A 27,372-nucleotide genomic window follows, 5' to 3' on the forward strand; every position below is an offset into this window, starting at 1 on the left:
TGTGAGGAAACTGACGTATTAACATATGATTGGATAAAAATAGAAGCGGTGTATTTTGGGAAATATTTTGGCTCCCCGCGTCAACTGAATTTGTTGTTGGAAATCAGAATACCAGCTCTCCGGATCCAGTTCTTGCATCAGAAATAAAACATGACTGCTGAAACAGATCAGACCCAAAAAGTGCTCCAACCCCACTTATCCAAGCAGGATCTGTCAACTCTCGTTAGTAGAATATATCCCACAAAATCTAAAGATAACGTATATGAGAAGTTTTTTAAGCATTTTCATGAATTTTCACATATGGTTTCAGTAAATTTAGCCGGCAGCTGTTGATTTCTATTGTGGGTGGGGTATTTTACAGTTTTTAGCCGAGAAGTTAGTTTTAGCTGAAAAATATTTTTTTTCTTTCTGCAACTTAACCTGCAGTTCATTCGCAAGAAATCCTTTATATTAGTTACTGATAATGGCATAAAGTACTGAAAGGAAAAATGAGCAATGTGTTGGTGAATACATGTACAAATGTAGCTCAAACCCAAGAACTAGTCCAACAAATTGTACGTTGACGGATTTTTTTTTAGATTTTTGATATGGCAAATCCTTCACGTACAAATTGTTTAGTATCAAAAGTGGGTAGTTGTTCCGATCAGGATTCCAGGTTAAAGCGTATAGCGTCTATAAAATATCTTAAAACAAGAAATATTACCAGATAGATTTATTTTATAAATAGTTCCGTGCGCACACAAAAAAATATCCAACTTATAATTATGAGTTTTACGGCTTTTCTTCATTTCATTCTGTCAAAAATAACGATATATACATGAAGGGCACCTGCAAGGCTTCAGGGCATAGTTTTAAATCGCTCGGAACATTTCGGCCATGGTCGAGTTGTTATGGTTGTATAACGAGGTCTATCTTGAAGCTTTGTCGGAGGAGGCCGAGTTATTACGATTGTATCGAGTTGTTCCCCTTCGCATAATTGTTATCTGTGTCAGTCAACTTTCGTTTAATTGGAAAGGTAAACAACTTGTTTTAATGCATTAAATGCTTGTTTAGTGCAAAAAAAACATTTCACTTACATGGTAAAATATGAATTTAACTCTTTATGATCAATTTCAACCATAAAATAATTCACTTAAAACAATTTCAATATTTTTAAAACACCCCCGTTTTTTGCACATTCCCATTTAGACGTTAGGGATTGGAAGAATCCCGTATAACACGTCTATTATTTTAGACTACCCCAAGAACCAGCGCATGCTTGTTCAAGCTATCAGCTGTTTGAGCTTAACGGCTGGAATTTGCCTGTGAACACTGTATTGATTTCAGTACATGAATACAGCAATATTGTTTGGTCAATTGAATGACTTGAAAACCTGGCCTGGGCGTTACTAGTCTAAAATAATAGACGTGTTATACAGGATTCTTCCAATCCCTAACGTCTAAACGGGTTTGTGCAAAAACAGGGGTTTTGAAAAAATTTGAAATTGTATTTAGAGAAGTATTTTATGTTTGAAATAGATAATAAAGGTTTATGTTCATATTTTACAGTGTAAGTGCAAAGATATTTTGCACAAAACAAGCATTAAATGCTTTTAAACACAGGATTTACATTTCCATTAAAACGAAACTTGACTGACACAGACAACAATTATGCCAAGCGTAAACACACCACCCTCTCTGTCAAGCCTCGAAATAGACCTCGTAAATACATTCGTAACAACTCGGCCATGGGTGAATACCATTGTTAATATTAGCTGAAAATATTTACCGCTTAAGTACAGCTACATACAGTTCTCAGTTATTCCAGAACGATCAGGTTTCTATTGAAAAGAATAACTGAAAAAGCAAACAAAACTTTGTGTTTCATAATCATTGTCACATTTTGACATTTCTAAAATTAATGCACTGTAAAATGTTACTATTGCAATCACTGGCTTGGAATATTTTTTAGGGGACAAGTGAGTTGCTGCGGTTATTGACTGCAATGAATCTATCAATGAACTATGACCACTGATCAGTAAACTGTTAATGTTATGACCAGGGGTGCATTAATAATTATGAAAATGAAGTTTCTGTATATATATTTTTGCAGAACATCGAGAGGTTGACGCCCTTAACCCCAGAAGTAATCAGTCGTCAAGCCACTATTAATATTGGTAAGATCATTATTATTCTAAAATATTCAGATTTATCCATTTAACTTAACTTATATTTTAAATTCACTTCTAATAACAATCATTTAGGTAAAATTTATAATGTCATAGTTAAACATACATCATACATGTACAAACAGCGCTGTATATAAACTTTAAAGTATAAAAATATGTAATAATGATGATTTTGTCTAGCATTATGATTTCATGTGTGTGTATATCATTGAAGATTTGTTTTACTTTGTTAACTTCAAGTATCATTATTTTTATTTGTACCGTATTTGTGCTTGTAAGCCTTTCTTTTTCCTTACTGCCAACTCAACCACAGCATATTTAATTTCAATTTCAGGTACAATCGGGCATGTAGCCCATGGAAAGTCGACATTGGTAAAGGCCATATCTGGCGTCCAGGTAAAACACAAGCAGATTAGTTCTAGATGTTGGCTGAAAATAAAGTACATAAGTGAAGCAATTTCGGAGTCAAAGCATTACTGCAAGCCTAATTTTGTGAAAATTTAATATATAATGCAGTGCTCCAGCCAGGATTTGAAAAGGGCAGGGTGGAGTTTTGAAAAGGGCAAGCTACATGAGTCGTGTAGAGGTTGGGGTGGTTGTGGGGGGGTCCACCCCTGTCACAAGGTGTTTGTTTGTTTTTTTTTGGAGGGGGGGGGGGGTCTCCCCCTAGAATTTGTTTTGTTTTTATACTCAATTTAAATCATTTTCCATGATTTTCAGACTTATACAAAATGGTGTTGTTGTTTTTTCTCAAAATTTAGAAGGGTGTGTTTTAATATCAAAATTAAAATTTGTCTTTTTGTCTGTGGTAGTATGATTGTACTTGTTTGGCATCTTCTTTAGTGCAATGTCACATATTTCTTTTAAAAGTTTGTAAGATGAAGATAAAAACAAACACAGTTAAACATCAAATAAATAGATACACACAAAAAAAATAAATGTAGGAGACGAATCTTAGTTTGGTACGATCGGGTTTGGGTACGAATGTTACATTCAGCCTGGCTGTTATTTAATTGTCTTTGGTAAAATAATGTTTAATATGCTGATGTTTTAGAATAAAATGACAATAAAAATCACTACCCTGGTTTACAAAATCACTTATTAAACTTAGAACATTGATAAAATAACTCCGAAAATCGTTCTGATAAAATGGCGCTTTCGGCGAATTTTGACAAGATCGTGGACATGATAAGTAAATACTAAATAAAGCATCAACATAATTTTGTGGATTACAAAGAAATTTTCATCATGAATATTTTATAAATAAACTTACAAAACATTTACTGAAAAGGTGATGTATTTGATTGTATTAGCGCCACCTTTCTTATGTTTACATATCGGCAGTGCCGTCTGCTTCAAATCAACAAAGTTGAAAATGGCAAGTCTCGTCTGTACAATACAATAAACAATTATTTTAAAAGATTTAATTGTGCTTCACAACATTTTTCACCCTCCCTTTGCATTTTCTATCGCATTTTACGAACTTTCATCATTGGTTGAACGAGTTCTCAATGTATATTCTGATTGGCTGACATTCAATAGGCACGCCTCCTGCCGATGTTTCCCTATTTGGCTCTTCCTAATTATCGGATTAGTAGATGACCGATTATGAATACACAGGTCGTCTGCTCACTACACAAATACACAATTAGCTGTCATATGACTTGGTCAAGGCAAATGGAAAGATGAAAGGGCAGTACGGCATATTTTAAGCAATCAATGGGGGCATGGTGACACCTAGCAGGAACACTATTATCATAAGTATTACGTAATTTGTCTCAATTATGACAGCGGATTAAGGGCTGTCAATCTTTTATAATGATTTCAATAGTAAAAAGGGCACTAACGGGATATTTGGGGCTAATAGAGCATTTGTGAAAAGGGCACTACTCAAAAAGGGGGCAGGGCGGTAAGAAAAGGGGCACGGGCGCTGCGCCATTGAAAAACGGGCTAGCTGGAGCACTGTAATGATAATCTCAACACATGATATATATATGTAGTGTGGGTGTCCCAAGACAAAACCACTCAACTTCGGAGTTTGAATATTATTTATTTATACGTAGTCGAACGAAACCAGGCACGTCTAAATAATAATTAAATATGAATGAATATTTGAGCTCAAAGATAAGAGCGAATATTAAATAAGTAAGAATATAGTAACAACTGTTACAACTGAAATCTTGACTTGCGTCGATGATGATTCAGAACGGAATGATATATGTGTATATATAAATAAGGGCTTATGCAATGAAGCGGGAAAAAGGGGAAAAGGCATTATGAACCAATCAATCACTCTATAAATTTAGACAAACTCGCATAACCAGTATTCACGCTCTGACGCACTCGGACATAGACGGACATTGATGGACATAGACGGACAGTAACGCACAGAGGACAATAACCACGTATCACAACACTAAACACGACGATACACAAACAATACAAAACGATATACGATATAGAACCATACCAAACACACAAACTACTAAAATACTGAAATATGCACCTTGCTACATATATATATATATATATATATATATATATATATATATATATATATATATATATATATATATATATATATATATATATATATATATATCAAATTTAGTTTTATTCAAGAGAATCTTTTGTCTGTTTGAGTGAATGATAAGTGATGATACATGTAAGTCATTGCTATTTATTACATCAGCCTGGTGTTCTTTGACTTTTTTTGTTGTTATGGAAATTCTGAAAACAGATGTTTATATGTCTGATGCAATTAACTGAAAGCTTTTAAATTACATGCACATTATCATAGTGATGCTGTAATATTTCCACAGAATATGGCAGTTAGGCTTAAAAGAATAAAATCATTCTTTGAAATAAACCATGAATGTAGGTAACATGGATGTTATTTTAAATCTGCAGTTTTATATTTCAGACTGTGCGTTTTAAGAATGAAAAAGTGAGAAACATCACCATCAAGCTTGGATATGCAAATGCAAAGGTGAATTTTTAATGAAATTATGTCAATATGTTGTTTATTATTAGAGATACAATAGATATTTAATATTCGCTGATGCTTATCTAGACATTTCATATTTCCTTTTTATCGCAATATCTTAATTTATCGCTTATTTCGCACACCCCTTGTTATCATTTGACTAGGAAAGCTTTATATAGCATAACGACCTTATGAATACTTTTTTGGATGGTTCGCCATCATTTCAGATTCATAAACAAGGAAATGTGTGCTAGATATTTTATAGTACAACTCATTACCGTTCTTTTTCAAATGTATCAGTTGTAATGCTGCTAAGCAGGGTCTGACTAAATGATTTTCATACTCCTGCACAGATCTACAAGTGTGATTATGAGTCGTGTCCCAGACCTGGCAGTTACAGATCATGTCCCAGTTCGAAGGAGGACTCGTTCCCATGTGACAGAGCTGGCTGTTCAGGACGATTCCAGCTACTGAGGTGGGTAATCTGATATTGAAATTACCCCAATGGGATCCTCCCTCTAAAATGCCCTTTCTTGAAGGTTGTCTGTCTGAGGTGGTCAAAATAGCTCATTATTTATTGATGATATATTATCCCTTCATTGGGCAAGATGAATGACAACCAGTGGCAAGGTAATTGTGATTATTTTGAGCATATAGTTACTAGTAAGGTTGTAAGCACACAAAAAAGGTAAATTTGCTATTATTGTATTATGAAGAATGTACTCAATATCACTGCATACACACATGTTAACATGATTTAAAAAAAAAAACAATGGTCTAAAGATTGCATTGTTAATTGAAACTTAAAATCCTTCTTTAGCAGAGGTCATACAATTTATTATCACCATAAATGTCACTTCAATCCTAATCACATGTTAATCAATTTTTGATGATTTTGAACTTTGAGAGCTCACTTAGGTTCCAAAGGTACATTTATAAGATTATTTGAACGGATACAATACAATTGTTATTTAAAAATCTTTCTTAAAATTTTATATCCATTGCTTTATCTCTGACACAATCTTTTGTTTTATTTCAGACATGTATCATTTGTTGACTGCCCCGGTCACGACATTCTTATGGCGACCATGTTGAACGGAGCCGCTGTCATGGACGCAGCCTTGCTTCTTATAGGTACATGGGTTCTTTGCGAGATATATTATTTTTGGCAATTTAGATCAGGCCTTTTTGGTTTAATTTGAAGAATCAGTAACTTTTAACCACTTTGTGTAGATTCTTCAAACTTTGTAAGGGCATTAATCTTGGACAGTAAATGCAGTCAGTAGGTCAAATGTTATGGTCAGGGAGACACATACTAGAAAAAATCTACGCACTCCTTACAGGCCTTTTTTCACATTTACAGAATTCTAGTTGTTGTTAACTTTGATGAATTTATGCTTTTGTTTTTAGTTAGTAAATTGTTTTTGTGTTTTTCAGCGGGTAACGAGAGTTGTCCACAGCCCCAGACTTCAGAGCATCTCGCAGCCGTGGAGATAATGAAGCTAAAACACATCCTCATTCTACAGAATAAGATTGATCTCGTCAAGGAGAGTCAGGCGAAGGAGCAGTATGAACAGATTCTTGCATTTGTAAAAGGTGTGTGTGGCAAATTGACTTGTTAATCTAGGGCTTGTAATTAACATTAATCATCTTGATATATTCCATTCATTTTACAAAAATAAATTTAAATAATTGTACAGCTTCTTATTGTTATACAATTCAGCAAGTTTAAATATCAAAACTCAATTAGAAGGCAAGTTAGAATGAATTGAAGATTTGGGCTCTAGTGTCTGAACTCAGACTTGGGACTGTAACCATCGCCCCTGGATTTTGTCATGTTATCTCATATACCATAACATCATTTTTTTATGAACTTTTGGTATTCAGTCTTGTTAAAGAAATCTTACTTTCGGTGACTGATTTTGCATGCTAAAAAGATCTTGAATTGACTGTTGAATGTTCGAAATCTAAGTTTTTTGTTTATTTTTTTTTTCAATTGTTATTAATACTTTTTTGCAGGCACGATAGCAGAAGGTGCTCCAGTGATTCCTATCTCAGCTCAGCTCAAATACAACATTGATGTGGTGTGTGAGTACGTAACGAAGAAAATACCCGTGCCTATCCGAGACTTCACATCGAAACCAAGGCTTATAGGTTAGTTAATTGAACCAGAATTATTAGAATGTAGATTTCGAAATAAATCATGTTTAGTCTAAATCATATTTATATTCAAGAGTTTTATATTATGCAATAAAAAAAGAATTTTGAAAGCAAATAAAAAAGCATGTGGAATGAAAAAAAATCAGACTGATTCACCGATTTTCAACTTCTAATCGCCAAGGCCAAGGATTATTTGTTAAATATAAAATGTTGCGAGTTTAAACATTATATATTTTACAACGATTGTAAAGAAAGTAAAATAACTTTAACTAAGTCACTCTCATTGGCACGATGTTGTGTGAGAGTGTGGTTTTGTGTTGTTGGGGAAACCGGAGTACCCGGAGAAAACCCACTTGTCTGACTTGAAGACGACTCGCCAAACCCACATGCACCCAGGCCGGGAATCAAACCCGCTCCTCACCATTCCCAGCATGTGAGTTTGGTGAGTGGTGATTGTGATGTTGTTGCTGGTCCAGTAGACAAAAAATGTGTTCTGAGCTTGCCTTTCAGTCACTAGATCGAGAAGTAGTGTTGATCTATACAGTTCTAGGGCTCCTCACAAGATGGACATAACACCTTCTATTTCTATGTGGAGTTATGTCCCTCTTTCCAGGGATGTGATTTGTTCGCTGATTCACGGATTTCCACAGATCTGATGGCTCAGGAACCCAATAATAAATAATCATAAATAAATAAAAAATAATTGATTAAAAAGAAAGTATTGACACTGTAGTTGGCTTTCAATTTGAAGCCAGGAAAGCACTCAAAAGAGCTTCTAAACAGCCAGTTTTGTTTCCGCGACCGGGTGTGTGGCACCCTCTGACCCCAATTGAGGACCTACGATGGGCATAAAATCCCTGGCTGAAATGGTTTCTGCCCTTCAGCTGCCTTGTCAATCACATGCCTTTCTTTTCCTTCTAAGCCCCCAAATTGACCTCAGAGATTTAAATTGCATCAACTTGAAAAAGTGCATCAGCTTGAAAAGTGCATCAGCTTGAAATGGCAAGCAGTCTTTAAACACCAATACAGAGACGGAAATGCTTAAAGTGTTAGATCTTATTTTCAACTGTTCATTAAACAAATGGACGTTATGTTACTGTTTGTATTGTATAGCTATTTCTGATAAGCAGATGAAAAATGTTTCTACTTGTTTCAGTGATTCGGTCATTTGACGTGAACAAGCCAGGCTGTGAGGTAGATGAGTTAAAGGGCGGTGTGGCTGGAGGCAGTATTCTTAAAGGCGTCCTAAAAGTGAGTAATCGAAAAATCGTGTTCTAAAGCATTAAAAACAAACATGCCATATTTCCGGAAGGCTTTCCAGGGGATTTTTTTCCTCTTTCAAGTCATTCTCAAAAGTACATAATCATTCTTATATTGAGTATTATGTATCTGTAGCTTATCTGTTTGTTATTTTAAGAAAAAAAATAATGTATTGTAATAGCCTTGGAACTATCCGCGTGCAAAAACAATTAAGACTGGCCATAACTAAAAGAACGTTCAAAATGTTCATACGACACTTGGTACACATGGTGACAATGATAATGTGCATAAGTACAGCAAGGCCCATAACTCTGGTGGCTTTAAATAGTGTCAAGTAATGTGAAGAATTGACTGAAAAACAAAACAAAAAAGTGGTGCTCACTCCACATCGCTTCTGTTGGTCATTCATTTTACATATTTTACACATGTTATTAGCAAGCCTTTTTGAAATAATACCTAATAACAAATTTATATGGGATCAAAATTTGTCAGAATTTACAGTTTTGTTGTTACTTCACTCAGAGAAATAGCTTTTTATGGGTCAAATTCCTTGAACACTACAGTAGATGTAGATGGTATAGGTGTCTGCCTTTAGTTTAATAGGTCATGAGTTCAAGCTCCACTGGAGGCTTTTCACGGATTTGCAAAATAGACACTTGAACTGGTCTCTAACCAGGGAAAAAGACATGAGCATGATTTATATCAACATACAACTGTCTTCACAAAGAAGCTAAAATATCATATAAATAATCACCAACCGCCATTTCTAGGTTGAATTATTTGTCATGTTTAAGAATTTCCCCTTAAACCTGAAAATTAACCACATTTTTAGATAATAATTTTAAATTTTTAGTAGCTATTGATGATTTGACCACTGGTACTTCTAACATAGCTGATTTACTCTTTACAGATATAAGTCATTGCAATGTCTATCTATCATAGGTTGGACAAGAGATTGAGGTACGACCAGGCATGGTCTCAAAAGATCAGGAGGGAAAACTCATGTGTAAACCCATCAAGTCTAGAATTGTCTCCCTTTTCGCTGAACAGAACGACCTACAGTATGCAGTGCCAGGGGGATTGATAGGTATGGTATAGATAAGCATAGCTGACAAGACCCAGAGCCACCCTGGTCTTATTTTTTCAATAATGTTAAGGGTTATTTCATCTCATAAAACCCAACTCAGGAAGGTCCTTTCAAATTTGAGTGTTTTTTTTAATTTCAATTTTTGACACAGGAGCCTAACCCTAAATAAAATCTTGAAATTGCCCTCCTGGGGTGGGGTGTATGTTAAAATGAAATAGCCCTAAGCGTAACAAGCTGTATGAGTTTATTTTAAACTTGATTTTACAAAACAAATATATTTTATTGTGATTATCTAAAATAAAATCCCTTTAAAAGGCTCTAGACTCTTACACAATAATTACCAACATGAAAATAGTGAGCTTAGTTTGATCCTGATATAAGTGCCTTCAGTTTGTTTGAGACTTAGGGACATTTGTTTTTCATTCAGAAACTGGCTAAAATAAGAAAAACAATGAAATATTTTAATAACTCGCTGGTTCATTAAAAATGAATAATATACCAAATTTTGCAATAAATGATATGCTAGGATTGGTAAAATGCAGGGGGAGAATGGCAAGGCTAATTTGGTAAAAAAAAACAATACATAGTTTGTAAAGCTGTCAGTCTCAAGTAAGCATACTTTAATATGAAAGAATTCCTTCAGGTGTGGGTACAAAGATTGACCCAACACTGTGTCGAGCCGACCGTATGGTGGGGCAAGTGCTGGGTGCGGTGGGGGCGTTACCAGACATCTACACGGAACTAACCATCTCGTTCTTCCTTCTGCGTCGACTTCTTGGTGTGAAAACTGAGGGAGACAGACGGGCAGCTAGGGTTAGTATTGTTAATTTTCTGATCAGGCTTTGACAAAGAAAAACATATGTATTTTCATAGCTTTGTATCAGTCATTGTAGTTGTTTTTTGTGGATAAACTTGAATATCTGATAAAACTTGAAAACTTCACAAGATATTGAATACTTAGTACACATTTCTACTTGGACATTATGCTTATTTGCAGTAATTGGGGGCTCTTTTTTCAAGAGTTCTAGGACTTATTTCATACCTAGGATAGTTTTTCAGCAGTTGTACGAACTGCTCTTGGTTTTTGATGATACCGTCCTCCAGAAATTTGCTTGAATTAAGTTTAAAATATTGTTCAGTATTGATCACCTGAGAAAATCAGTCTAGAATATGCATTAGCTTATGATGCTTCCAATTCGGCATACCCCCAATACATTACTGGGCTATGTTTCTTTGTGTACCGTGGGCAATTTGGCTAGGAAAATCCTTTAATCATAGATAGTTAATGAGGTAGTTTTATTGATTCCGCAATTAACAAATGCTGAAATATAACTCTCACAATAGCACAGACACTAGTGTTTCCTCTTAGGAAAAGTAAAGTCTTCTGGCGAAATTTCAAATTGAACTCTTACAGTCAGCCTGACCATAGTGACCTTAAACCACTCGCCTGCAGAAATACATGGTTATTTACGAGTAATTGAAATATGTGATTTCATTGGAAGAAGAGTTGTCTCCCCTGCCTCATTCATAGTCATTCATAGTCATATTAACAAGATTTTATCAGTTCATTTTCCTGCAGTATGTATGAAGAGTAATGGAAGAATGTTCTGTGGCTGCTGACCATGGCGCTGCTCTTATTCAAAGAGAGGAATTCTAGACATTGTCATAAAATTGTTGCCAGCATCATCATTTTTTCTGAATCTGTATGAAATACCTTGAGTGTAACCATTAAATTATTGGAGTAAAGCCAAGAAATAACTTCGTAGATCCATTAAACTACTTGAGTGGAGCTACAAAATGACTTAATTTAAGCTAAGAAACTTCTAATTTGAGACAAATGAAATAACAAGATTTTTCTGTTTTACAGGTATATTTAACCCACATTAAATCTTGATTTATATGGTTGTTTGGAAGGACGACTTTTCTTTAAGCCAAATTATATGAGTCTGAAATGACTTATAAATACAATCATAAAATTCATTGTATTATTTTATGAAACCCTAATTGGTTAGACACAGAGGATTTAATGACATATGTATGTATGAATAGACAAGGATAATATGAGTTGAAAATCCATGCAAACTTTGATTTTAATATTTAAAACTCACCTTATTTTCTCTCATTTTTTTCAGGTTCAAAAACTGGCAAAGAATGAGATTTTGATGGTGAATATCGGTTCTCTATCAACGGGTGGGCGTGTCTTGGCTGTGAAAGCTGATTTGGCAAAGATCGGGCTCACAAATCCAGTATGCACAGAAATAGGAGAAAAAATCGCCCTCAGTCGGCGTGTTGAAAAACATTGGAGGTATGGGTCACCCTAAAGGTGTTTTTTCAAAACTCAATTTTATTTTGTGAAAATTATTTTTTGAGTTATTAGCATTATTTCCATGTATTATTCAATATTGTATTTCGATTTATACCGCAAAAATACTTTTTTATCAAGGCTCTCAATTTCAGTCAGAAAATCATACAGTTCTAATGATCTAGAGTTTAAAAAACTGCTGTATATGAAATCATAGCACAGTAATGGTATTTGTTTTTTTTCAATATCAAATGGATTTGCTGGAAATCCTTGCTAAACAACATTATCAACTGTGGTATCTTGTCCGAAAAAGTTTCATTTCATTTGTAGCTCATTTATCGTAATACAGTTATAAGAACAGCTTTTTTAATCTAGAAGGTTGCGTTCAACTTGACTTGATTTTTAAAGATTCCGATTTCACAAAGCACTAGCTGACTGAAATCAAAATCTGCGAAAATTCACCTCATCGAAAATGACCATTTGCAATGCAATGCAGTTCTGATAACTCTTTTATTATATAAACAATTTTTCATTTAAATCTTTTGAAATACATTTTTAGTTTTAACAAAGACGAATAGTTTTTCATATATTGAATAATGTTATAACGTAATAAAAAGAGTATTTGAATGGCACACTATTTTGTTTTATGACATCTTTTTTACATCGTGCAGTGATACTTGAAGTGACATGATGTCAGCAGAGTAGAACGCAGTCATTTTGCACTCCATGGATTTAGGACAAATATAGCAGATTTATGATGCATATTTAAGAATGCCACATACTTTAAGCACCTCAATCGCGTTCATACCCTGACAATGACCCGCAATTCATTACTTATGTTTACACCAATACCGGGTGGTTCATTATTTCATTCAAGAACTGTTTAAAAAATACTTATTTTCATTTGAGAAAACCTTACAGTAATCCTTTCGCGACAAGACCAGAACCGGAAACAGTTTATCAAATGACGTCACAATAACAAGGGAAAAGATCATGTCTTGATGTCACTTTTCAGACGTAAAATTGAAACACTTATGACAGCAAAACATTTAACATATCATAAATTAACGCTTTCTAAAATGTTCATTTATTTTTTACGGGACCTTCTGACACAATACAAACAATAACAAGATAAACAAAGTCCATGTATATTGTTATGCGATGATCCGCGGTCTGAACATACCCGAAGATGTTGTGTTCATGGGATGATAACAGCAATTGCTGAAAGGCAGTTCATTTAAAGAATGGAAGTTGCGGTGTAAATATCAATACATGATTAACATGTATTTGTTGTACGCTGAAAGGCAGTTCATTTAAAGAATGGAAGTTGAGGTGTAAATATCAATACATGATTAACATGTATTTGTTGTACAAGTAATTTGTTGTCCCTTGACAAATGCAGTTAAATGATTATATGAGATTTTAGATGTATTGTAGATTGGAACTTTTTGTTTCAGATTGATCGGTTGGGGTCAGATCCGTCAAGGTGTTAAGGTCACTCCAGTAGATTGAGTCAAGAACGATCTATAAATAGTATATTTGTGGTTGGAGCTAGACAAAGCAAGTGCTGAAGTTATGGGAACTGAATTATTCTAAATATTTCATTATTCTCAGCTATAAGGCTGATTGTTTTTTATTATCTATAATGGCATTTTGCTGCTGTTAATGGTCAGTGTGTTATAAAATAAATTTTGATAGAAAAACATTTTCGAATTAAAATGGAACTTAGCTTATAGCCTTATATCCAGTTACAGCTTATACAGTTATACTGAAGAATTTTGATGGAAACCAAAAATGCCATGGTACTATTGTTTTTTGAGAAAAATTAAATAATAGAATATTTTGCATAAGGAATCGTTTTATAAAATCTGTAAATATCCACATGTATAATGATCATTAAATATTGAAATATTTGGTTGTTTCCCACTTCTTAAACATGGGCAAGATATGAAATTAATATATGAAAGCTAGAACATCTTTTTAACACTGTATTGTGGACTGGGTAGGACAATATTTACTAGCTGACCTCAATGAGTTATTTGATCTCTCATCCATCATGAAATCTGATGTATGTTGTATGTAATCTGTTGCTGTCATACTTGGGAACTATTCTTCATGAAATTTAGCCTTGAGGGTCTGAAGTCTAGCTCAAGGTTTGTTAAAAATTAAGTACAGTAATAGAGTTCCCCAGGAGCTTGGTTAACACAAGATGTAAAGCTTTGTTGTTGTTTTTAATCTTCATGAAATTTGGTCAAATGGTTTTACATAACCAGGGCCATCTTTGAGGCTGTCCTAAAGATCAATAGGTAAAATGTTCAAAAAATATTTCTTGAAACACTGATGACATCTTTCTCTTCCAAACCTTCATGATTGTTGGTCCGAATGCTTGTCTCTTATAAAAGCCCTACAATATAGCTCTTAGGAAAATTGATGAAATGGCCTTAAGATACTACAAAATAGCTCCTAGGAAAATTGATGAAACAGCCTTAAGATACTACAAAATAGCTCCTAGGAAAATTAATGAAATGCCATCAAAAGCCATACAAAATAGCTCCTAGGAAAATTATTGAAATGGCCTCAAAGAACAACAAAATAGCTCCTGGGAAAATTGATGAAACGGGCTCAAAGTACAAAATAGCTCTTTGGAAAATTAATGAAATTGCCTAAAGAACAAAATAGCTCCTAGGAAAAATAATGAAATGACCTCAGAGAACAACAAAATAGCTCCTGGGAAAATTGATGAAACGGGCTCAAAGTACAAAATAGCTCCTTGGTAAAATAATAAGACGGCCTCAAAGTACAAAATAGCTCCTGGTGAAATTAATGAAATGGCCTCAAAGAACAACAAAATAGCTCCTGGGTACAAAATAGCTCATTGGAAAACTGATCAAACGGACTCAAAGTACAAAATAGCTCCTTGGAAAAATTGATGAAAGGGCCTCAAAGTACAAAATAGCTCCTTGGAAAAATTGATGAAAGGGCCTCAAAGTACAAAATAGCTCCTTGGAAAAATGATAAAACGGCCTCAAAGAACAAAATAGCTCCTTGGAAAATTGATGAAACGGCCTCAAAATACAAAATAGCTCTTAGTATTAGTAAAATTGATGAAACGGCCTCAAAATACAAAATAGCTCTTACTATTAGTAAAATTGATGAAACGGCCACAAAGGACTACAAAATAGCTCCTAGTAAAATTGATGAAACGGCCTCAAAATACAAAATAGCTCTTAGTATTAGTAAAATTGATGAAACAGCCACAAAGGACTACAGAATAGCTCCTATTAAAATTGATGAAACGGCCACAAAGGACTACAAAATAGCTCTTATTAAAATTGATGAAACGGCCACAAAGGACTACAAAATAGCTCCTAGTAAAATTGATGAAACGGCCACAAAGGACTACAAAATAGCTCCTATTAAAATTGATGAAACGGCCACAAAGAACTACAAAATAGCTCCTTTGAAAATTAATTAAACGGCCTCAAAGGACTACAGAAATAGCTCCTAGGAAAATTGATTAAACGGCATCTGGTCCAAATATCATTTTTCAATCTCAACTCATCCTTTTCCACAAATGGCATGTTCCAAAATATTATGGTTTTATTATTTTGAATACCACATACTCTCATAGATTATGTTGAGAAACATAGTTGGCAAATTATATGAGAAACATAGTTGGCAAATTATAAATAGCAAAAGATGTCAATGAGACATTGAAGAGAAAAAATAGTTGTATGTTGTTTGATGCATTCTTTTTGATTTATACAAAAGTTGTTTTTTACTCTTGCTAGTTTGTTAAAGTGCCTCACTCAAAGGAAAGTAACTACTGCATTGAGTTTGCCCTTATGTGCCTTTAGGGACAAGAAACATGATACAATTATCTTTATTAATTGTAGGCTATATGGTTATAAGAAACATTAGCTCAATGAGCGATTTTCTGACATAAATACAAAACATAACAATGAATCAGTGACCTGGCAAAAAAGGCATTTATTTCTATATATGTTACATATTGGAAATATATTCATACACACAATTACAAATAGATAGTTGGATTAGAGCACTGTTTACAATGATAACATCAACTAGTTTTCCCGGCTGTACGTTAAGTCCACATGCGCACGGTTCTACTAGTTGAAATTCCACTGTAAAATGAATAGTTCGTTGAAGAGTATAAAACAAGGATACTTATTTTAAGTTTGCATTTAAAACAGCAAAATGGTAAGTAGCATTATGTACATGGGAATAACGCCAAAGTATAGTGATGTGTAGTTAGTAAAATTCTTTTGAAAGTATTGCATTTAATTTATTATGTAATTTTAATACAACTAGATTTGTTCTGACTTAATAAAAACGGTATTGTGCAAAGACATCATGGTTACTCCTTTGATTAGATCAATCGCCACATTCAGGTTACCATCGGCCACTGTCCTGACAGTACATATCACTGTGTAAGGTTGCCAATTGAATATACCAAATCGTAACACTTTCATGAAAAAATGATTAATTTTTTTCGATAAATGTTAATGATAATTAAATAAAACTGAAACAATGAAAAATCATCACTAGGCTTTTTCATTTAATTTGATGATCATTATTGATATTCAAAATGCCTGTTTTTTAGCTCTACTGGCAAAAGGCTAAAAGAGCTTATGCGATGGTAATGTGTACGTAGTATGTGCGTCCGTGCCTCTGTGCGTCTGTAAACAATTCCTTGTTAACACGATACAGCCTTCAGTTCTGATTGTATCTTGATGAAACTTGTACAGTATCTAGATAACCACTAGACCTTATTTCCTTTCGAACACCAGCCAGATCCTCCTATGCACGCCTTGATTATGGGCCTTGATAGTATAAAAATGTTATTGTGTAAATAATTGCTTTTTAACACGATACAGTCTTCAGTTTTGATTGTATCTCGATTAAACTTGTGCAGTATTTGGATATCCATTAGAGCTCGGTTCCTTTTGAAAACCAGCTAGATTTGCACATGCATGCCTAGATTATGGGCCTTGAAATGATTAGATTATGGGCCTTGATAGTATAAAAAATGCTATGTTGTTAAAATGCTTGCGAACATGACACAGTCTTCAGTTTTGATTGTATCTCGATGAAACTTTTACAGTATTCAGATATCCAGAAGAGGTTGGTTCTTTTCGAAAACAGTGATGTTGACCACACAAAACCAGCCTATAGAGCATAGGCTCTTTTGGGCCTCTTGTTTCTCTTGTTTTTACTATCACATCGTGTTCAGTGGGTGTAAGCCATATCCCACTGAAAACGTCTTTTTAGTTAAGACAAAGCCTAGTGAATTCAGTGAAAGACCTAATAATTCTCAATTTCTTCTTATTTTTAAGTTATATAAATATTTGCCCATTGAGAACTTATAAGAGGGACAACTGAACGTGCGGAGCAGCCTTCTGTATTCTAGGTAGTTATCAGGGCACCTTATTTTCTTTGGGAAGCCGTTCAATACCTGACTGGCCTCAACGCGGAAAGCGTTCCTTCAATATTCAGTTAATCTTACTGACGGCACAACTACACAGTTTTCATAGATTGCCAATTTTGTCTGAAAAGGTGCAATGTTTTGAAGATGCATTTCACCCTTCATAGATGTAATGTTGGCTTTTCATGATATTTATGTGAAAACCTACAGAAACAAGCTCAGTAGCCTAAAAGTTGACACATAAACTATGTGTTTAATGGCAAGGGGAAACGCCAAAGACATAGAACAAAAACATAAACATTGAACAACAGCGCAAAACTCTAGAAAACACTAGGTTTGTTTATCAAGGATTGCAGTACCGCCTTGGAACAATCAGTAACGAGTTATGTGTAATCACTGAAATCAATTTTTGAAAGTTCTGTATTGAATCTTTTCTCATGTTTTTTCTATGTTGGTCTAACTATAAAAATGCCAAACAATTGGACAATAGTTGAAATTGGATCGGATAAAATATAAAAGATAACAGGCTTAGTGTTAAACGTCAACAATTAGTTTTTGAAGAATAATCAGCTGCTTTTTTGCACATTTTAGACATTTGGGCAGTACAATTTAATGAACTATCACACTCAACAAAAAATAGTATGTGACTAAGTATATTGAAGCTTTATGTCTTTAACAGCCTTGGGCCAACTAAAATTGCTTGAAATATGGTTGGAAGTAAACCAGTTCATAAAATCAAGTGTTGTGAATAAGTTTACGATAGCTATAGTTCATGTCAGGTGGTGGATTCCTTTTTGGGGATTATTGTGGCATGCTCGTCAATGACTTGTTTCAATAGATATGCATTAGTCCAATATATATATATATATATATTTATATAAGTTATGTCCTCAAATATATTGGCAAGATGGAAGGGTACATGGAAACAATATTCATTAAAAAGTGTTGTTTTCTTTACAAAGTGTTTGTATGACCTAAAAGTGAAATTCTTTTTTATAAATGGCTTACACGTATACTGATTGTCATGAGGTTTTGCAAGACTTTGCATTGATGAGAATGACATCAATAAGAGTAGGCTTGCAGCTTTTCATAAAACATGTTGGTTCAGAGATAATATTTTCATGCTTAAGTTATCACTAATATTTTGAAGAGGTTAACTTTATATCTCTTTTCAGTAACTCATAATTCAAATTTCCTATGTAGATAATAATTGTTGAGAAATATGTTGACATTTTGTCTAAACACTCTTTGGCCAGTTACTGTAGTTCATTGTTATTGATTGAGAATAACAAATATTACGAACGCCAAAGCATTATCCTATGTATCTTTTATATATGAACTGTAGCATAAATTCAATTGTAAAATAAAATATAAAAAAGTACAACCGTATTTTATTCTCAAGACAATCATAAGTATAATGTACATGTAATAACCTCGCCCCAATTTCTCGAAACTTCTTAAGCATAACAGGTTTAAGTCACTTATTTCAATTAGCCAAAACACATATTAAAAATGGATTTTGATAAATGAGAAATGTCTTATTGTCATTATTATTTAGAATATGTCTACATAATTTCTAAAAACTCTTTAAAAAGTAAATAATACGCATTTTATAGAGCAACAAAAATAATGAGATTAGCTTAATCCATCCTGTTATAAGAGGCTTCAGAAGTTTCGATAAATTGGGGCCTGAATAACAACTTCTACCAAACACATAAACAAATGATCCTGAATAATCCTGAATTTCGAACAAAATAATATTTTGAAAGGTATAACAATGGTAAAGTACCAGGCCGTCTTGACCCGATACCGAAGTCATACGCATAGAGCTGAAAAATATTGCACATTTGCAAATTCGTATAAGGTTCTTTATGTACTTGTTTCTTGTCAGTATATATACAACACTATCGCCCTATGGTCAGAGGAGCTCCGGACATCCACAATCCTTCGATAGAAATATCCTGTGAAGACTATATTTCGCATGACGGTCCTGCAAAACTGGGATAGGGGCATCACATACGGGTCGATCTTTTTTTTGCATCGCTTGGTCGAGAATTAAACATTTGAGCTCAACATGCCCATAAATATAACTGCGAAGAAGGAAGACACAGATATTAACATCACTGCAGCACTCAGCAGGCTGCATCAGCCTGGGTATTTGACGAGCGCATATCCATTGTTGGTGTTAGGTAAGAAGCTCTGGCTGGTGTACTTTCTCTGTACATGAACGAAAAAGAAATCATCAATTTGGGTTGAGACGTTGTGCCATTGAACATAAAATTATTCGAAATTGAAATTGGACATCTTTATAAACACAACTTCTTTTAATATAGTATATTAGCACTGTGTCGTTTGTGGAGTTCGGTGCAGTTGTTCCGTGTTGTTTTTCGTTGGAGCTTTTTGTTTTTGTGTTCTATGTCTTTGGCGTATACCCTGTGCCATTAAACGGGGTTTATGTTAAAACTTTTGGCTACAAAGATTGTGTCTGTAGCTTTTCATATAAATATTTACAAGAATGCGTTGCTCAAAACATATGTAAGCTATTGCTTGATCAAATAATTTACAAGATTTAATTATTTTAATGATGAACTAGATTTGGTGCAGACTGCAGGATGCCTTTTCTACTATATATTTTAATGGGAACAAAATACGTTAAGTAATATTTACCATCTTTGAGCTTTAAATGCATTTTTGGACTTTTTAAAAATACTATTTTTTGTGCAGGCATGGGCTAATAAACGTTTCGTGGAGCTTCTCCAGAAGGGAGTGCAACTTAGTGTTTAAGGTACTTAGTATCCGAATTGATGGTGAAGAATGTTACTTTTTATGCTTGGTGACCGATATTGTCATGGAATTAGTTGAAAGTAAAAAAATTTATAATGTAAATAAGGAATTATAAAAAAAAAACATACCGAAAATGTTATCAAATAAGTCGTTTTTCGCATAAAACGATTGCAAAATATGAAATTTTAAGTCCACTAAAATTAACATAAGAAACAAAGGTCAAAGCTATAAACTGAAACATTTGTATTAATAATGTGTGTTTTTTTCATCCTTTTTTCTACATATAAATCAGTTATCAACAAGCAATGACACTTCAAGTGATTCCAAAATTATACGGGTCCACAAGGCATAAACAGTTAACATAATGTATGAACAATGGCACGTTGAACTGTCAAGCTTTGATATTGAAACCAATGGATACTTTAATGAATTACTATCATCAAAACAAATACATGTACTTTATACACGTGCCTACCTTATACGACCGATTAAATTGTATTCGCCGGTTTCTGGTCGAGCTGGCAGACATTCGTACGGTACAGCCTTTTTTGTAATTCTGTTTTTAACATAAAAACAAAAGTAATGATTTTTATAAGCATTGCAAACTAATTTCATGTACTATTGTGGTCATGTGCACATTTTGATATACGAGCGTTTAATAATTATAACCCAAGTTAGATGTCCGAAAACTTTATACTAGTAGTTAACCTCAATAAAACCCATCGTCTTGTCTTATCATTCTGTATGTCTGTTATGCATCATTCAATTGTAACCACGGTCCCCAAGGTCCAGAAGTTAACCGGGGATAGCCGGGGAAATAGCCGTGTTTTTACCTTCCCGGTGGCCCCGCAGTGCCGGATGAATTCGGTGGTTTTGTATTCGCGCCAAATTTACCGGGGAATGTGCCTTACTTAGGGTACCTTGGGTGCGGGGGCATTTGGCGGGGTTTTAACCATCGGTTCGACCTCGCAGGGCGGGGATTTTACCCGGGCTTGGCTGAACCGAAAGTCAAAGTCCACGCTATTCCCCGGACCTGGAGGGACCGTGGTTACAACTGACTGGTGCTTTATAATGCATAATCATACTGATGAACAAAATGTTGAGTTCACGCACAAACAGTAATTATATATTCATAGAAGCAATAAGATAAACAATTTGTTTACACCTTTTACCACATTTGGACCTCAGAAACACCACTGCTTTTATAACAACAAGGACTGTTACTAAAACTGCTATGTACGTCTGAACCGCTTCGTGTATGACAGCCGTGGCGGTTGCATCTGCGAATAGAACGTAAAAACGTATTCAAGAGATTTGAGGATCGACCTTTGTTATTTGCAAAACATAAGTAGTGGCACGTATGGTTCTGAAAAAGTGAAATTATCATTTGTAAACTATTTCAATTTGTTTTGTACTACTTTTAAAGTACATATATTGTCAAAACGTCATTTGCTTAATACATCCTTGAAAGGTTGAATGGCCGAATATCATTAATTAAATTATCCTTAAGTTATATTTCCTTTAGCTCTTTTACCTTTAAAGCATAATATATTAATCCACTCGATTCTGATTGCATTTAAAATATTTTCTGTACGAACCGCTACGCTGAGTTGTTCCTGTTGAAGGGTAGGTTGATTCCTCGGTTGAACCATTGTTAGCGGAGTCTAGAATTAGAAATCGTATATATATATATAATGAGATACTGTCAATTCATTATCCGATCGGGAAACAAAGGGCCAAGTGTTCATATATCTTTGTACATTGACCTGTATATAAGAATATTTTTGACGGATAATTCAAAACCGTTGTTATATACTAGAAAGGGAGTGTTAAAGTCCTTATGTTCAGACCTCTTTAATTTCCCCGTTATTGAGATATCTTAACTAGATGTCGATATGTTTTATAATATGAAAGCATTTGTTTCCCCCCCATCGAAAGCGAAATCAACCAGGCAGCGGAAACAATTATTTATTGTATGTTTCGTAGCAGGATTATATTGCTGCAGATACCATCGTAAATTTTAATAAAAGTATAATATGCTTGTCCCACAATATATCCAGTATGAGGAAATTAAAAACAACTCGAATTGTCTGTAAATTGACAATTTTATTATGATACATTAAAATAAAAATTGTTTCACAATCGACCAACAAGTTGATTAATGCAATATGCACTTTGTCTATACACATGTAATTTGAGTGTGCCTGACTCATGAGCCTCAGTGGGCAATACACTGATAGATGCACGTGCTTACATGACCTAGATTGCGCGATGATCGGCAATACTTGATTATGAATATATCGATTTCTATTGTGTTTTACTTTAACATTTATATATTTTACAACGGTTGTGAAGGAAGCTATGATAGCTTATACTAAGTCACTCTCGTTGGCTCGATGTTGCGCGAGAGTGTGGTCTTGTGTTGTGGGGAACCGGAGAACCCGGAGAAAACCCACATGTCCGGCTTGCTGACCACTAGCCAAACTTACATGCGCCCAGGCCGGGAATCGACCCCGGGTCGCCTTATTGAAAAGCGAGTGCGCTAACCACTGCGCTAACCGGACATCAATCGTGTTTTGCTTTGTTTTAATTAAACAGCATAAACTACACATGTATGATTTCATTCATTGAGGTCACATTATATAAAAAAATATCCAAGCTGGTATATATATATGGTATTTGCATACTAGTTGTAAGAATGGAAACGCGCTTTCGAATATTTCCGATTCAAAGATCGATTATGGTTGTCAATTTAGAGTCGATGTTCAAGTATGAAATTCGTCCGATTATTCAACACTTACAGGACATTCAAAGTGTTTATACATCTTGCGAACGCTACTTACTGTTAAAATCCTTGGTGATGTTCAAAGATGTCTGTTGGGATTGGGTTGTCGCCTCGGTGTGGTAAGTTTTTTCTATCAAAGTTTTGAAAAATAATCTTTATACACATATCTAGCAATTATCAAATTTGAATTTGAGAAGAGATTTTACAAAATCAAATGCAGTAGTCTACCCAATGCAATGTATAGACAAAAATGCATGAACAGTTTTTGATAATGTTTAAATTCGGTATGTAGTTTACTATGAACCTCATAATGTTTAAAGTAACAGTTTCTAAAACAGGTGCAATAGCGAAAAGGGTATACAATAACTTAATTAAAATAGGAGCAGTCATATCTCTTCAAAAAATCAATCGAAGGGGGAAAGCGAAACGATTCGACCTGCTCCTTAATTTAAAGGTACTAGACACCAGATGATATATAATTGCAAGGAAAATCTTTTGTCAAAAACTTACATACAAATTGAAATCGCTGTGCACAGCGCATTTAATTTTACTTACTGTTGTATCCCATTTTTTACGACACATGTATCATTCGCAGTTTTTGCGCATTTTTCAAATTCGAAATTTACTGGGCTTGTCTAATACGTAAATACCAGTAAATTTTAGAATAACGTCGGTACACTCTTGCGTACAGTGGTCAGAAATTGACTCATGGTGAGCTTTATTTGATAAGCTTATAGAGAGCTGAATTTTCTACCTTCTGTACCTTGTGCGTAGGAGTGGGTATATGTATCTCTACTAAAAACGTGACTTTCACATGCTAAATTTACACACTATAAACTGGGAAACCGGTATGCGCTATTTTTAAACTGGTAAACAAAATAGTATTTTAATCATGCAAAGTTATGTAATATCGATATCATACTAGTTCGTATTGACAATTCTTAGCTTGTTTTGAGGATATACTGTATTTGCTGATTTTGGGCCCATCTGGTGTCTAGTCCCTTTAATGTTGCTAAGAAACTTTCCAATTTGACCCCTGAAACTAAAATAGTTACTGTCGGTGATGGTAGACTCGGTTATTGTTGACGACACCACTGACACCGAGGGCGCAGTTGATGATGAAGTAATATTTGAGGATGAACTGGTTAATGGTTCATCATATTTACAGGGTAAGTCTGAATCTGAAGAAAAATGTTTTGACACAGATTCAAGGTGTAATGTTGGAAAATATCTCATTGAACTAATGATTCTTATGTATGTTTCTAATGTATCGAATACCCGACTTTAAAGCTGCACTCTCACAGATTGAACGTTTGACAACTTATTTATTTTTTGTCTTGAAACCGAAATAAAAAAGTTGTAAAAGTGGTAAATCTGTGAGAGTGCAGCTTTAAATAAAGATTATTGTATAATAACTATAAATAATTATACATAATCACATGGTTAAATTAACAAAACAATAAACACATATTTTCGATCAAAAACCATTATATAATTGTCTTGTGCAAGGTTGTATGAGAATCGGTTAAACCACTGGCCAGATGGAAACGAATAATAACCATTCACTGAAATGGAAATACAGGAAATTTAAATAAGATTGATAAATCATTCGTATTTGCAGTTTCAGCTTTGAGTTCAACTATAAATAATGTAAATAATGGTCATAAATTATTACTGTTATATATAACTATCTGTGATTACTCGACTCCAGTATTTCTAACAAGGATAGGGTCACTTGTTTCAGCTGTACGTGAATTATTTAAATATACGAGCTTTTCACAAAAAAATACAATTCGAATACCGTTGTTAACTTTAAAGATGCACTCTTACTCCCAAATAAAATTTACCACAATTAATACAATTGTTTAATATACGATAAAGAATGAATAAATGTCGAAAACAATGGTTTTTATGAAGGATACCATGTTTACTTTAAATGAAATTGCCTAAATCATGGTATGTCTACATTATGGGACAATAGTAAATCGCAGTAAATCTTTTAGCATTCACCAATCATTTAATATTTTTGCGCTTTCAGTTATTAAATACACGGTTACAATATTGTTACCAGTAGTTAATATTTCCATAAATGTATTATTTAGTGAGTAGTAAATTGTTTATCAGTCAAACTTTGTGTTTGTTTTACATGTGTATGTATTGATTTTGAATAAGAGTGTCACTTTAACGAGTCTGAAAACCATCGGCCCATTAATTGTTATTTCGTTTTGATTTACTTTGACATTCAAAATAAACGCACATAGACAATTGTTCATAGTCAAGTGGAAGATATCGACATCTGCATTTACTATGAACATGTTTTTATATAAGGTATAATATTAAAATCTACAATCAGAAACAAACTTACCAAAACAGTAAACACTGGGACATTGAATTAGCGTTGGAAGATAATACACGAAAAAATCACTACAGTTCTTAACCTGCGCTGTTAGACTATTGTCATGGCAACAATCATTTTTGAACTTAATGCAGATAGTCAAATTGACTATATCTTCTTCTTCTGTCGGAAATGAGCCTGCAACAGAACGACCTAATTAGTTATTTACATTATTAATGGCTATCAATATACTTTTACTATAAAATGAAACCAACATATGTTGGTGTTTCATTTCGAATTCTTTTTTTGCCACATGCGTGACCGTAGTGGACATTTTAGCTATCGGTTTTGTTCCTGTATCATGCAAAATTTGCTTTCTAAGATATTTTGTAGCTAAAAGGGAATAAGAAAAGTAAACATCAAAGTAAATAGCATAATGCCATCTTTACCATTAATCCAAGCTGGATAAATCACACCACAAGTTCCTGTTTGTGGGCATTCAGTTGCCAAATCACCCAGTTTCGAGGAGTACCATTTGGCGGGCAGATAATAGTCACACTCCGAACCTGCTTCATGTATGCAGTTTTCATTTCGATCCCCAAAATTCACATCTGGAAATTCCTTGTGGCTTCCAGGTATACATGGGTCAAACCCAACTACTTGAACAACATTAACTGGAAAACATACAGTCTTATTGATTTAAGCAATTGCTTTTAACAAATATTAGATTGTATTTAATATGTATGTTGTAGAATATGTACGTTTTTCTAATATCTTTAAAAAGTTTATAACATACTTAATTTAAATCGAGATGCCCATTGTCACAGACATATACATCATGTTTTTTCAAGTCCACAAATGCATTGAGTATGTTTTAACCATTTTAATGTCACGATTTTATCGTTGAATTAAGTTTTTTTTAAATATATTATCCAGCCCCTTGTTATCTTATTGGTAACATTTGAGCTATTGATGTATGCATTACAAATGTATAGTATTTTAACCTGAAAAAAACATCCATTAAACAAATAATAAATGTAAACACAGGAAAAGAAAAGCGTTCTGATCTCATTTAATAATAAGGCAATAAACCATTTAGAAAAATTACTAGAACTTGTTCCTGTTTTAAAATTTATAATTGCTGATTAATATAATTTGATACAATATCAAATAGTAATATATATTAAAAGTTTGTAAAAATCATATGATAACCTAATAAAACTAAGAGCCCACAAAATAATTCCGTTTCATATAGGCGTCTCTCCATTATTTGAATGAAAAATGAAACGAAACAGACAATCCTTCCTGTTTCCGCTCACCGGTGCTTATATAAAAGGTTATATTGTTACGTAAGTTAAAGGGAATGGATCACCGATTTAATCTTAGTGGCGTTTTTCTCAAACGCTTTTATAAGCTCGTCCGTTTTTTTATTAAAAAGATCGAGCTACAGAAATCGTGCAATAACTTTAGTCTTGGCCGGCATTATTCCAGCACGGCTCAAGATATTCAAATTAAACTTGGTATGCATGTAACCAGGGACAATACAAATATGTATGGCGTATCAATATTTTCTGGACGTTTCATACCTTTTAACATTGCAAATTTTCTTTGGATGTCCCCTTGCCACTTTGATATTCAATACCATTTTGCACTCAACCAAACATGTTTATAAATTTAGCGTAAATATAATTATTTTGATTAGGCAAGATATGTCTTACATGGAATTTTGTCAGCATATATTTAGTAACGAGGTTTTCATAACGTGTCAAAATTCCATTAAATCAACGTGTTGTTATGGAATAAAAGGGTATACCTGTCTTATTGTCAATACAACATTAGTGACATTTTACTTGACTTGTGTCGTTAAAGACCGGTACTAAATGATAGCAACTGCAGTTAATATTTCAATTTAGCTGTTCCTATCCGAAATTTCACACCCAATTTTGTGTTACACTGCTATTAGAAAAAAATCCAAACTGTTAAAGTAAAGGTGTGGAAATGGCCTCAATTAAATGTCTTGATAAACGATCAATTGAAGACTTCAACAAAAGACACGGAA

The 27,372-nt window shown here is 33.9% G+C and overlaps 2 protein-coding genes across 2 annotated transcripts; one reads left to right on the plus strand and one right to left on the minus strand.

The window, feature by feature from the left end:
- The first annotated feature begins 65 nt into the window (after positions 1 to 65).
- On the plus strand, positions 66 to 13,876 carry LOC128237507 (eukaryotic translation initiation factor 2 subunit 3-like). Its single transcript, XM_052953090.1, has 13 exons — positions 66 to 222; positions 2,093 to 2,156; positions 2,503 to 2,564; positions 5,092 to 5,157; positions 5,508 to 5,629; positions 6,194 to 6,288; positions 6,592 to 6,750; positions 7,174 to 7,308; positions 8,471 to 8,565; positions 9,517 to 9,661; positions 10,305 to 10,474; positions 11,794 to 11,966; positions 13,421 to 13,876. The coding sequence occupies exons 1-13, from the start codon at positions 151 to 153 to the stop codon at positions 13,473 to 13,475; spliced, it is 1,413 nt and encodes a 470-aa protein (XP_052809050.1). The 5' UTR covers positions 66 to 150; the 3' UTR covers positions 13,476 to 13,876.
- A 4,902-nt stretch (positions 13,877 to 18,778) lies between these two features.
- Positions 18,779 to 26,609, minus strand: LOC128238649 (uncharacterized). Its single transcript, XM_052954774.1, has 9 exons — positions 26,526 to 26,609; positions 25,763 to 25,987; positions 25,344 to 25,511; positions 24,034 to 24,159; positions 23,037 to 23,108; positions 21,792 to 21,857; positions 21,359 to 21,473; positions 20,669 to 20,749; positions 18,779 to 19,626 (listed from the first exon to the last, which is right to left on the minus strand). The coding sequence occupies exons 1-9, from the start codon at positions 26,578 to 26,580 to the stop codon at positions 19,542 to 19,544; spliced, it is 993 nt and encodes a 330-aa protein (XP_052810734.1). The 5' UTR covers positions 26,581 to 26,609; the 3' UTR covers positions 18,779 to 19,541.
- Positions 26,610 to 27,372: the final 763 nt, after the last annotated feature.

This window comes from Mya arenaria, chromosome 6 (assembly GCF_026914265.1).
Source record: "Mya arenaria isolate MELC-2E11 chromosome 6, ASM2691426v1".
In the NCBI taxonomy this organism is placed as follows: domain Eukaryota; kingdom Metazoa; phylum Mollusca; class Bivalvia; order Myida; family Myidae; genus Mya; species Mya arenaria.

Excerpts from the sequence above, each read along its gene's own strand:
- LOC128238649 (XM_052954774.1), bottom strand. The coding sequence starts at position 26,580 with ATGGAGAGACGCCTATATGAAACGGAATTATTTTGTGGGCTCTTAGTT. Across the intron at positions 24,160-25,343 it reads TCCCAGTGTTTACTGTTTTG|ATTCAGACTTACCCTGTAAA; the intron begins GTAAGTTTGTTT and ends ATTTTTCTTCAG. Across the intron at positions 20,750-21,358 it reads AGGTCCAAATGTGGTAAAAG|AATTACAAAAAAGGCTGTAC; the intron begins GTGTAAACAAAT and ends TGTTAAAAACAG.
- LOC128237507 (XM_052953090.1), top strand. The coding sequence starts at position 151 with ATGACTGCTGAAACAGATCAGACCCAAAAAGTGCTCCAACCCCACTTA. Across the intron at positions 6,289-6,591 it reads CGCAGCCTTGCTTCTTATAG|CGGGTAACGAGAGTTGTCCA; the intron begins GTACATGGGTTC and ends TGTGTTTTTCAG. Across the intron at positions 9,662-10,304 it reads AGTGCCAGGGGGATTGATAG|GTGTGGGTACAAAGATTGAC; the intron begins GTATGGTATAGA and ends GAATTCCTTCAG.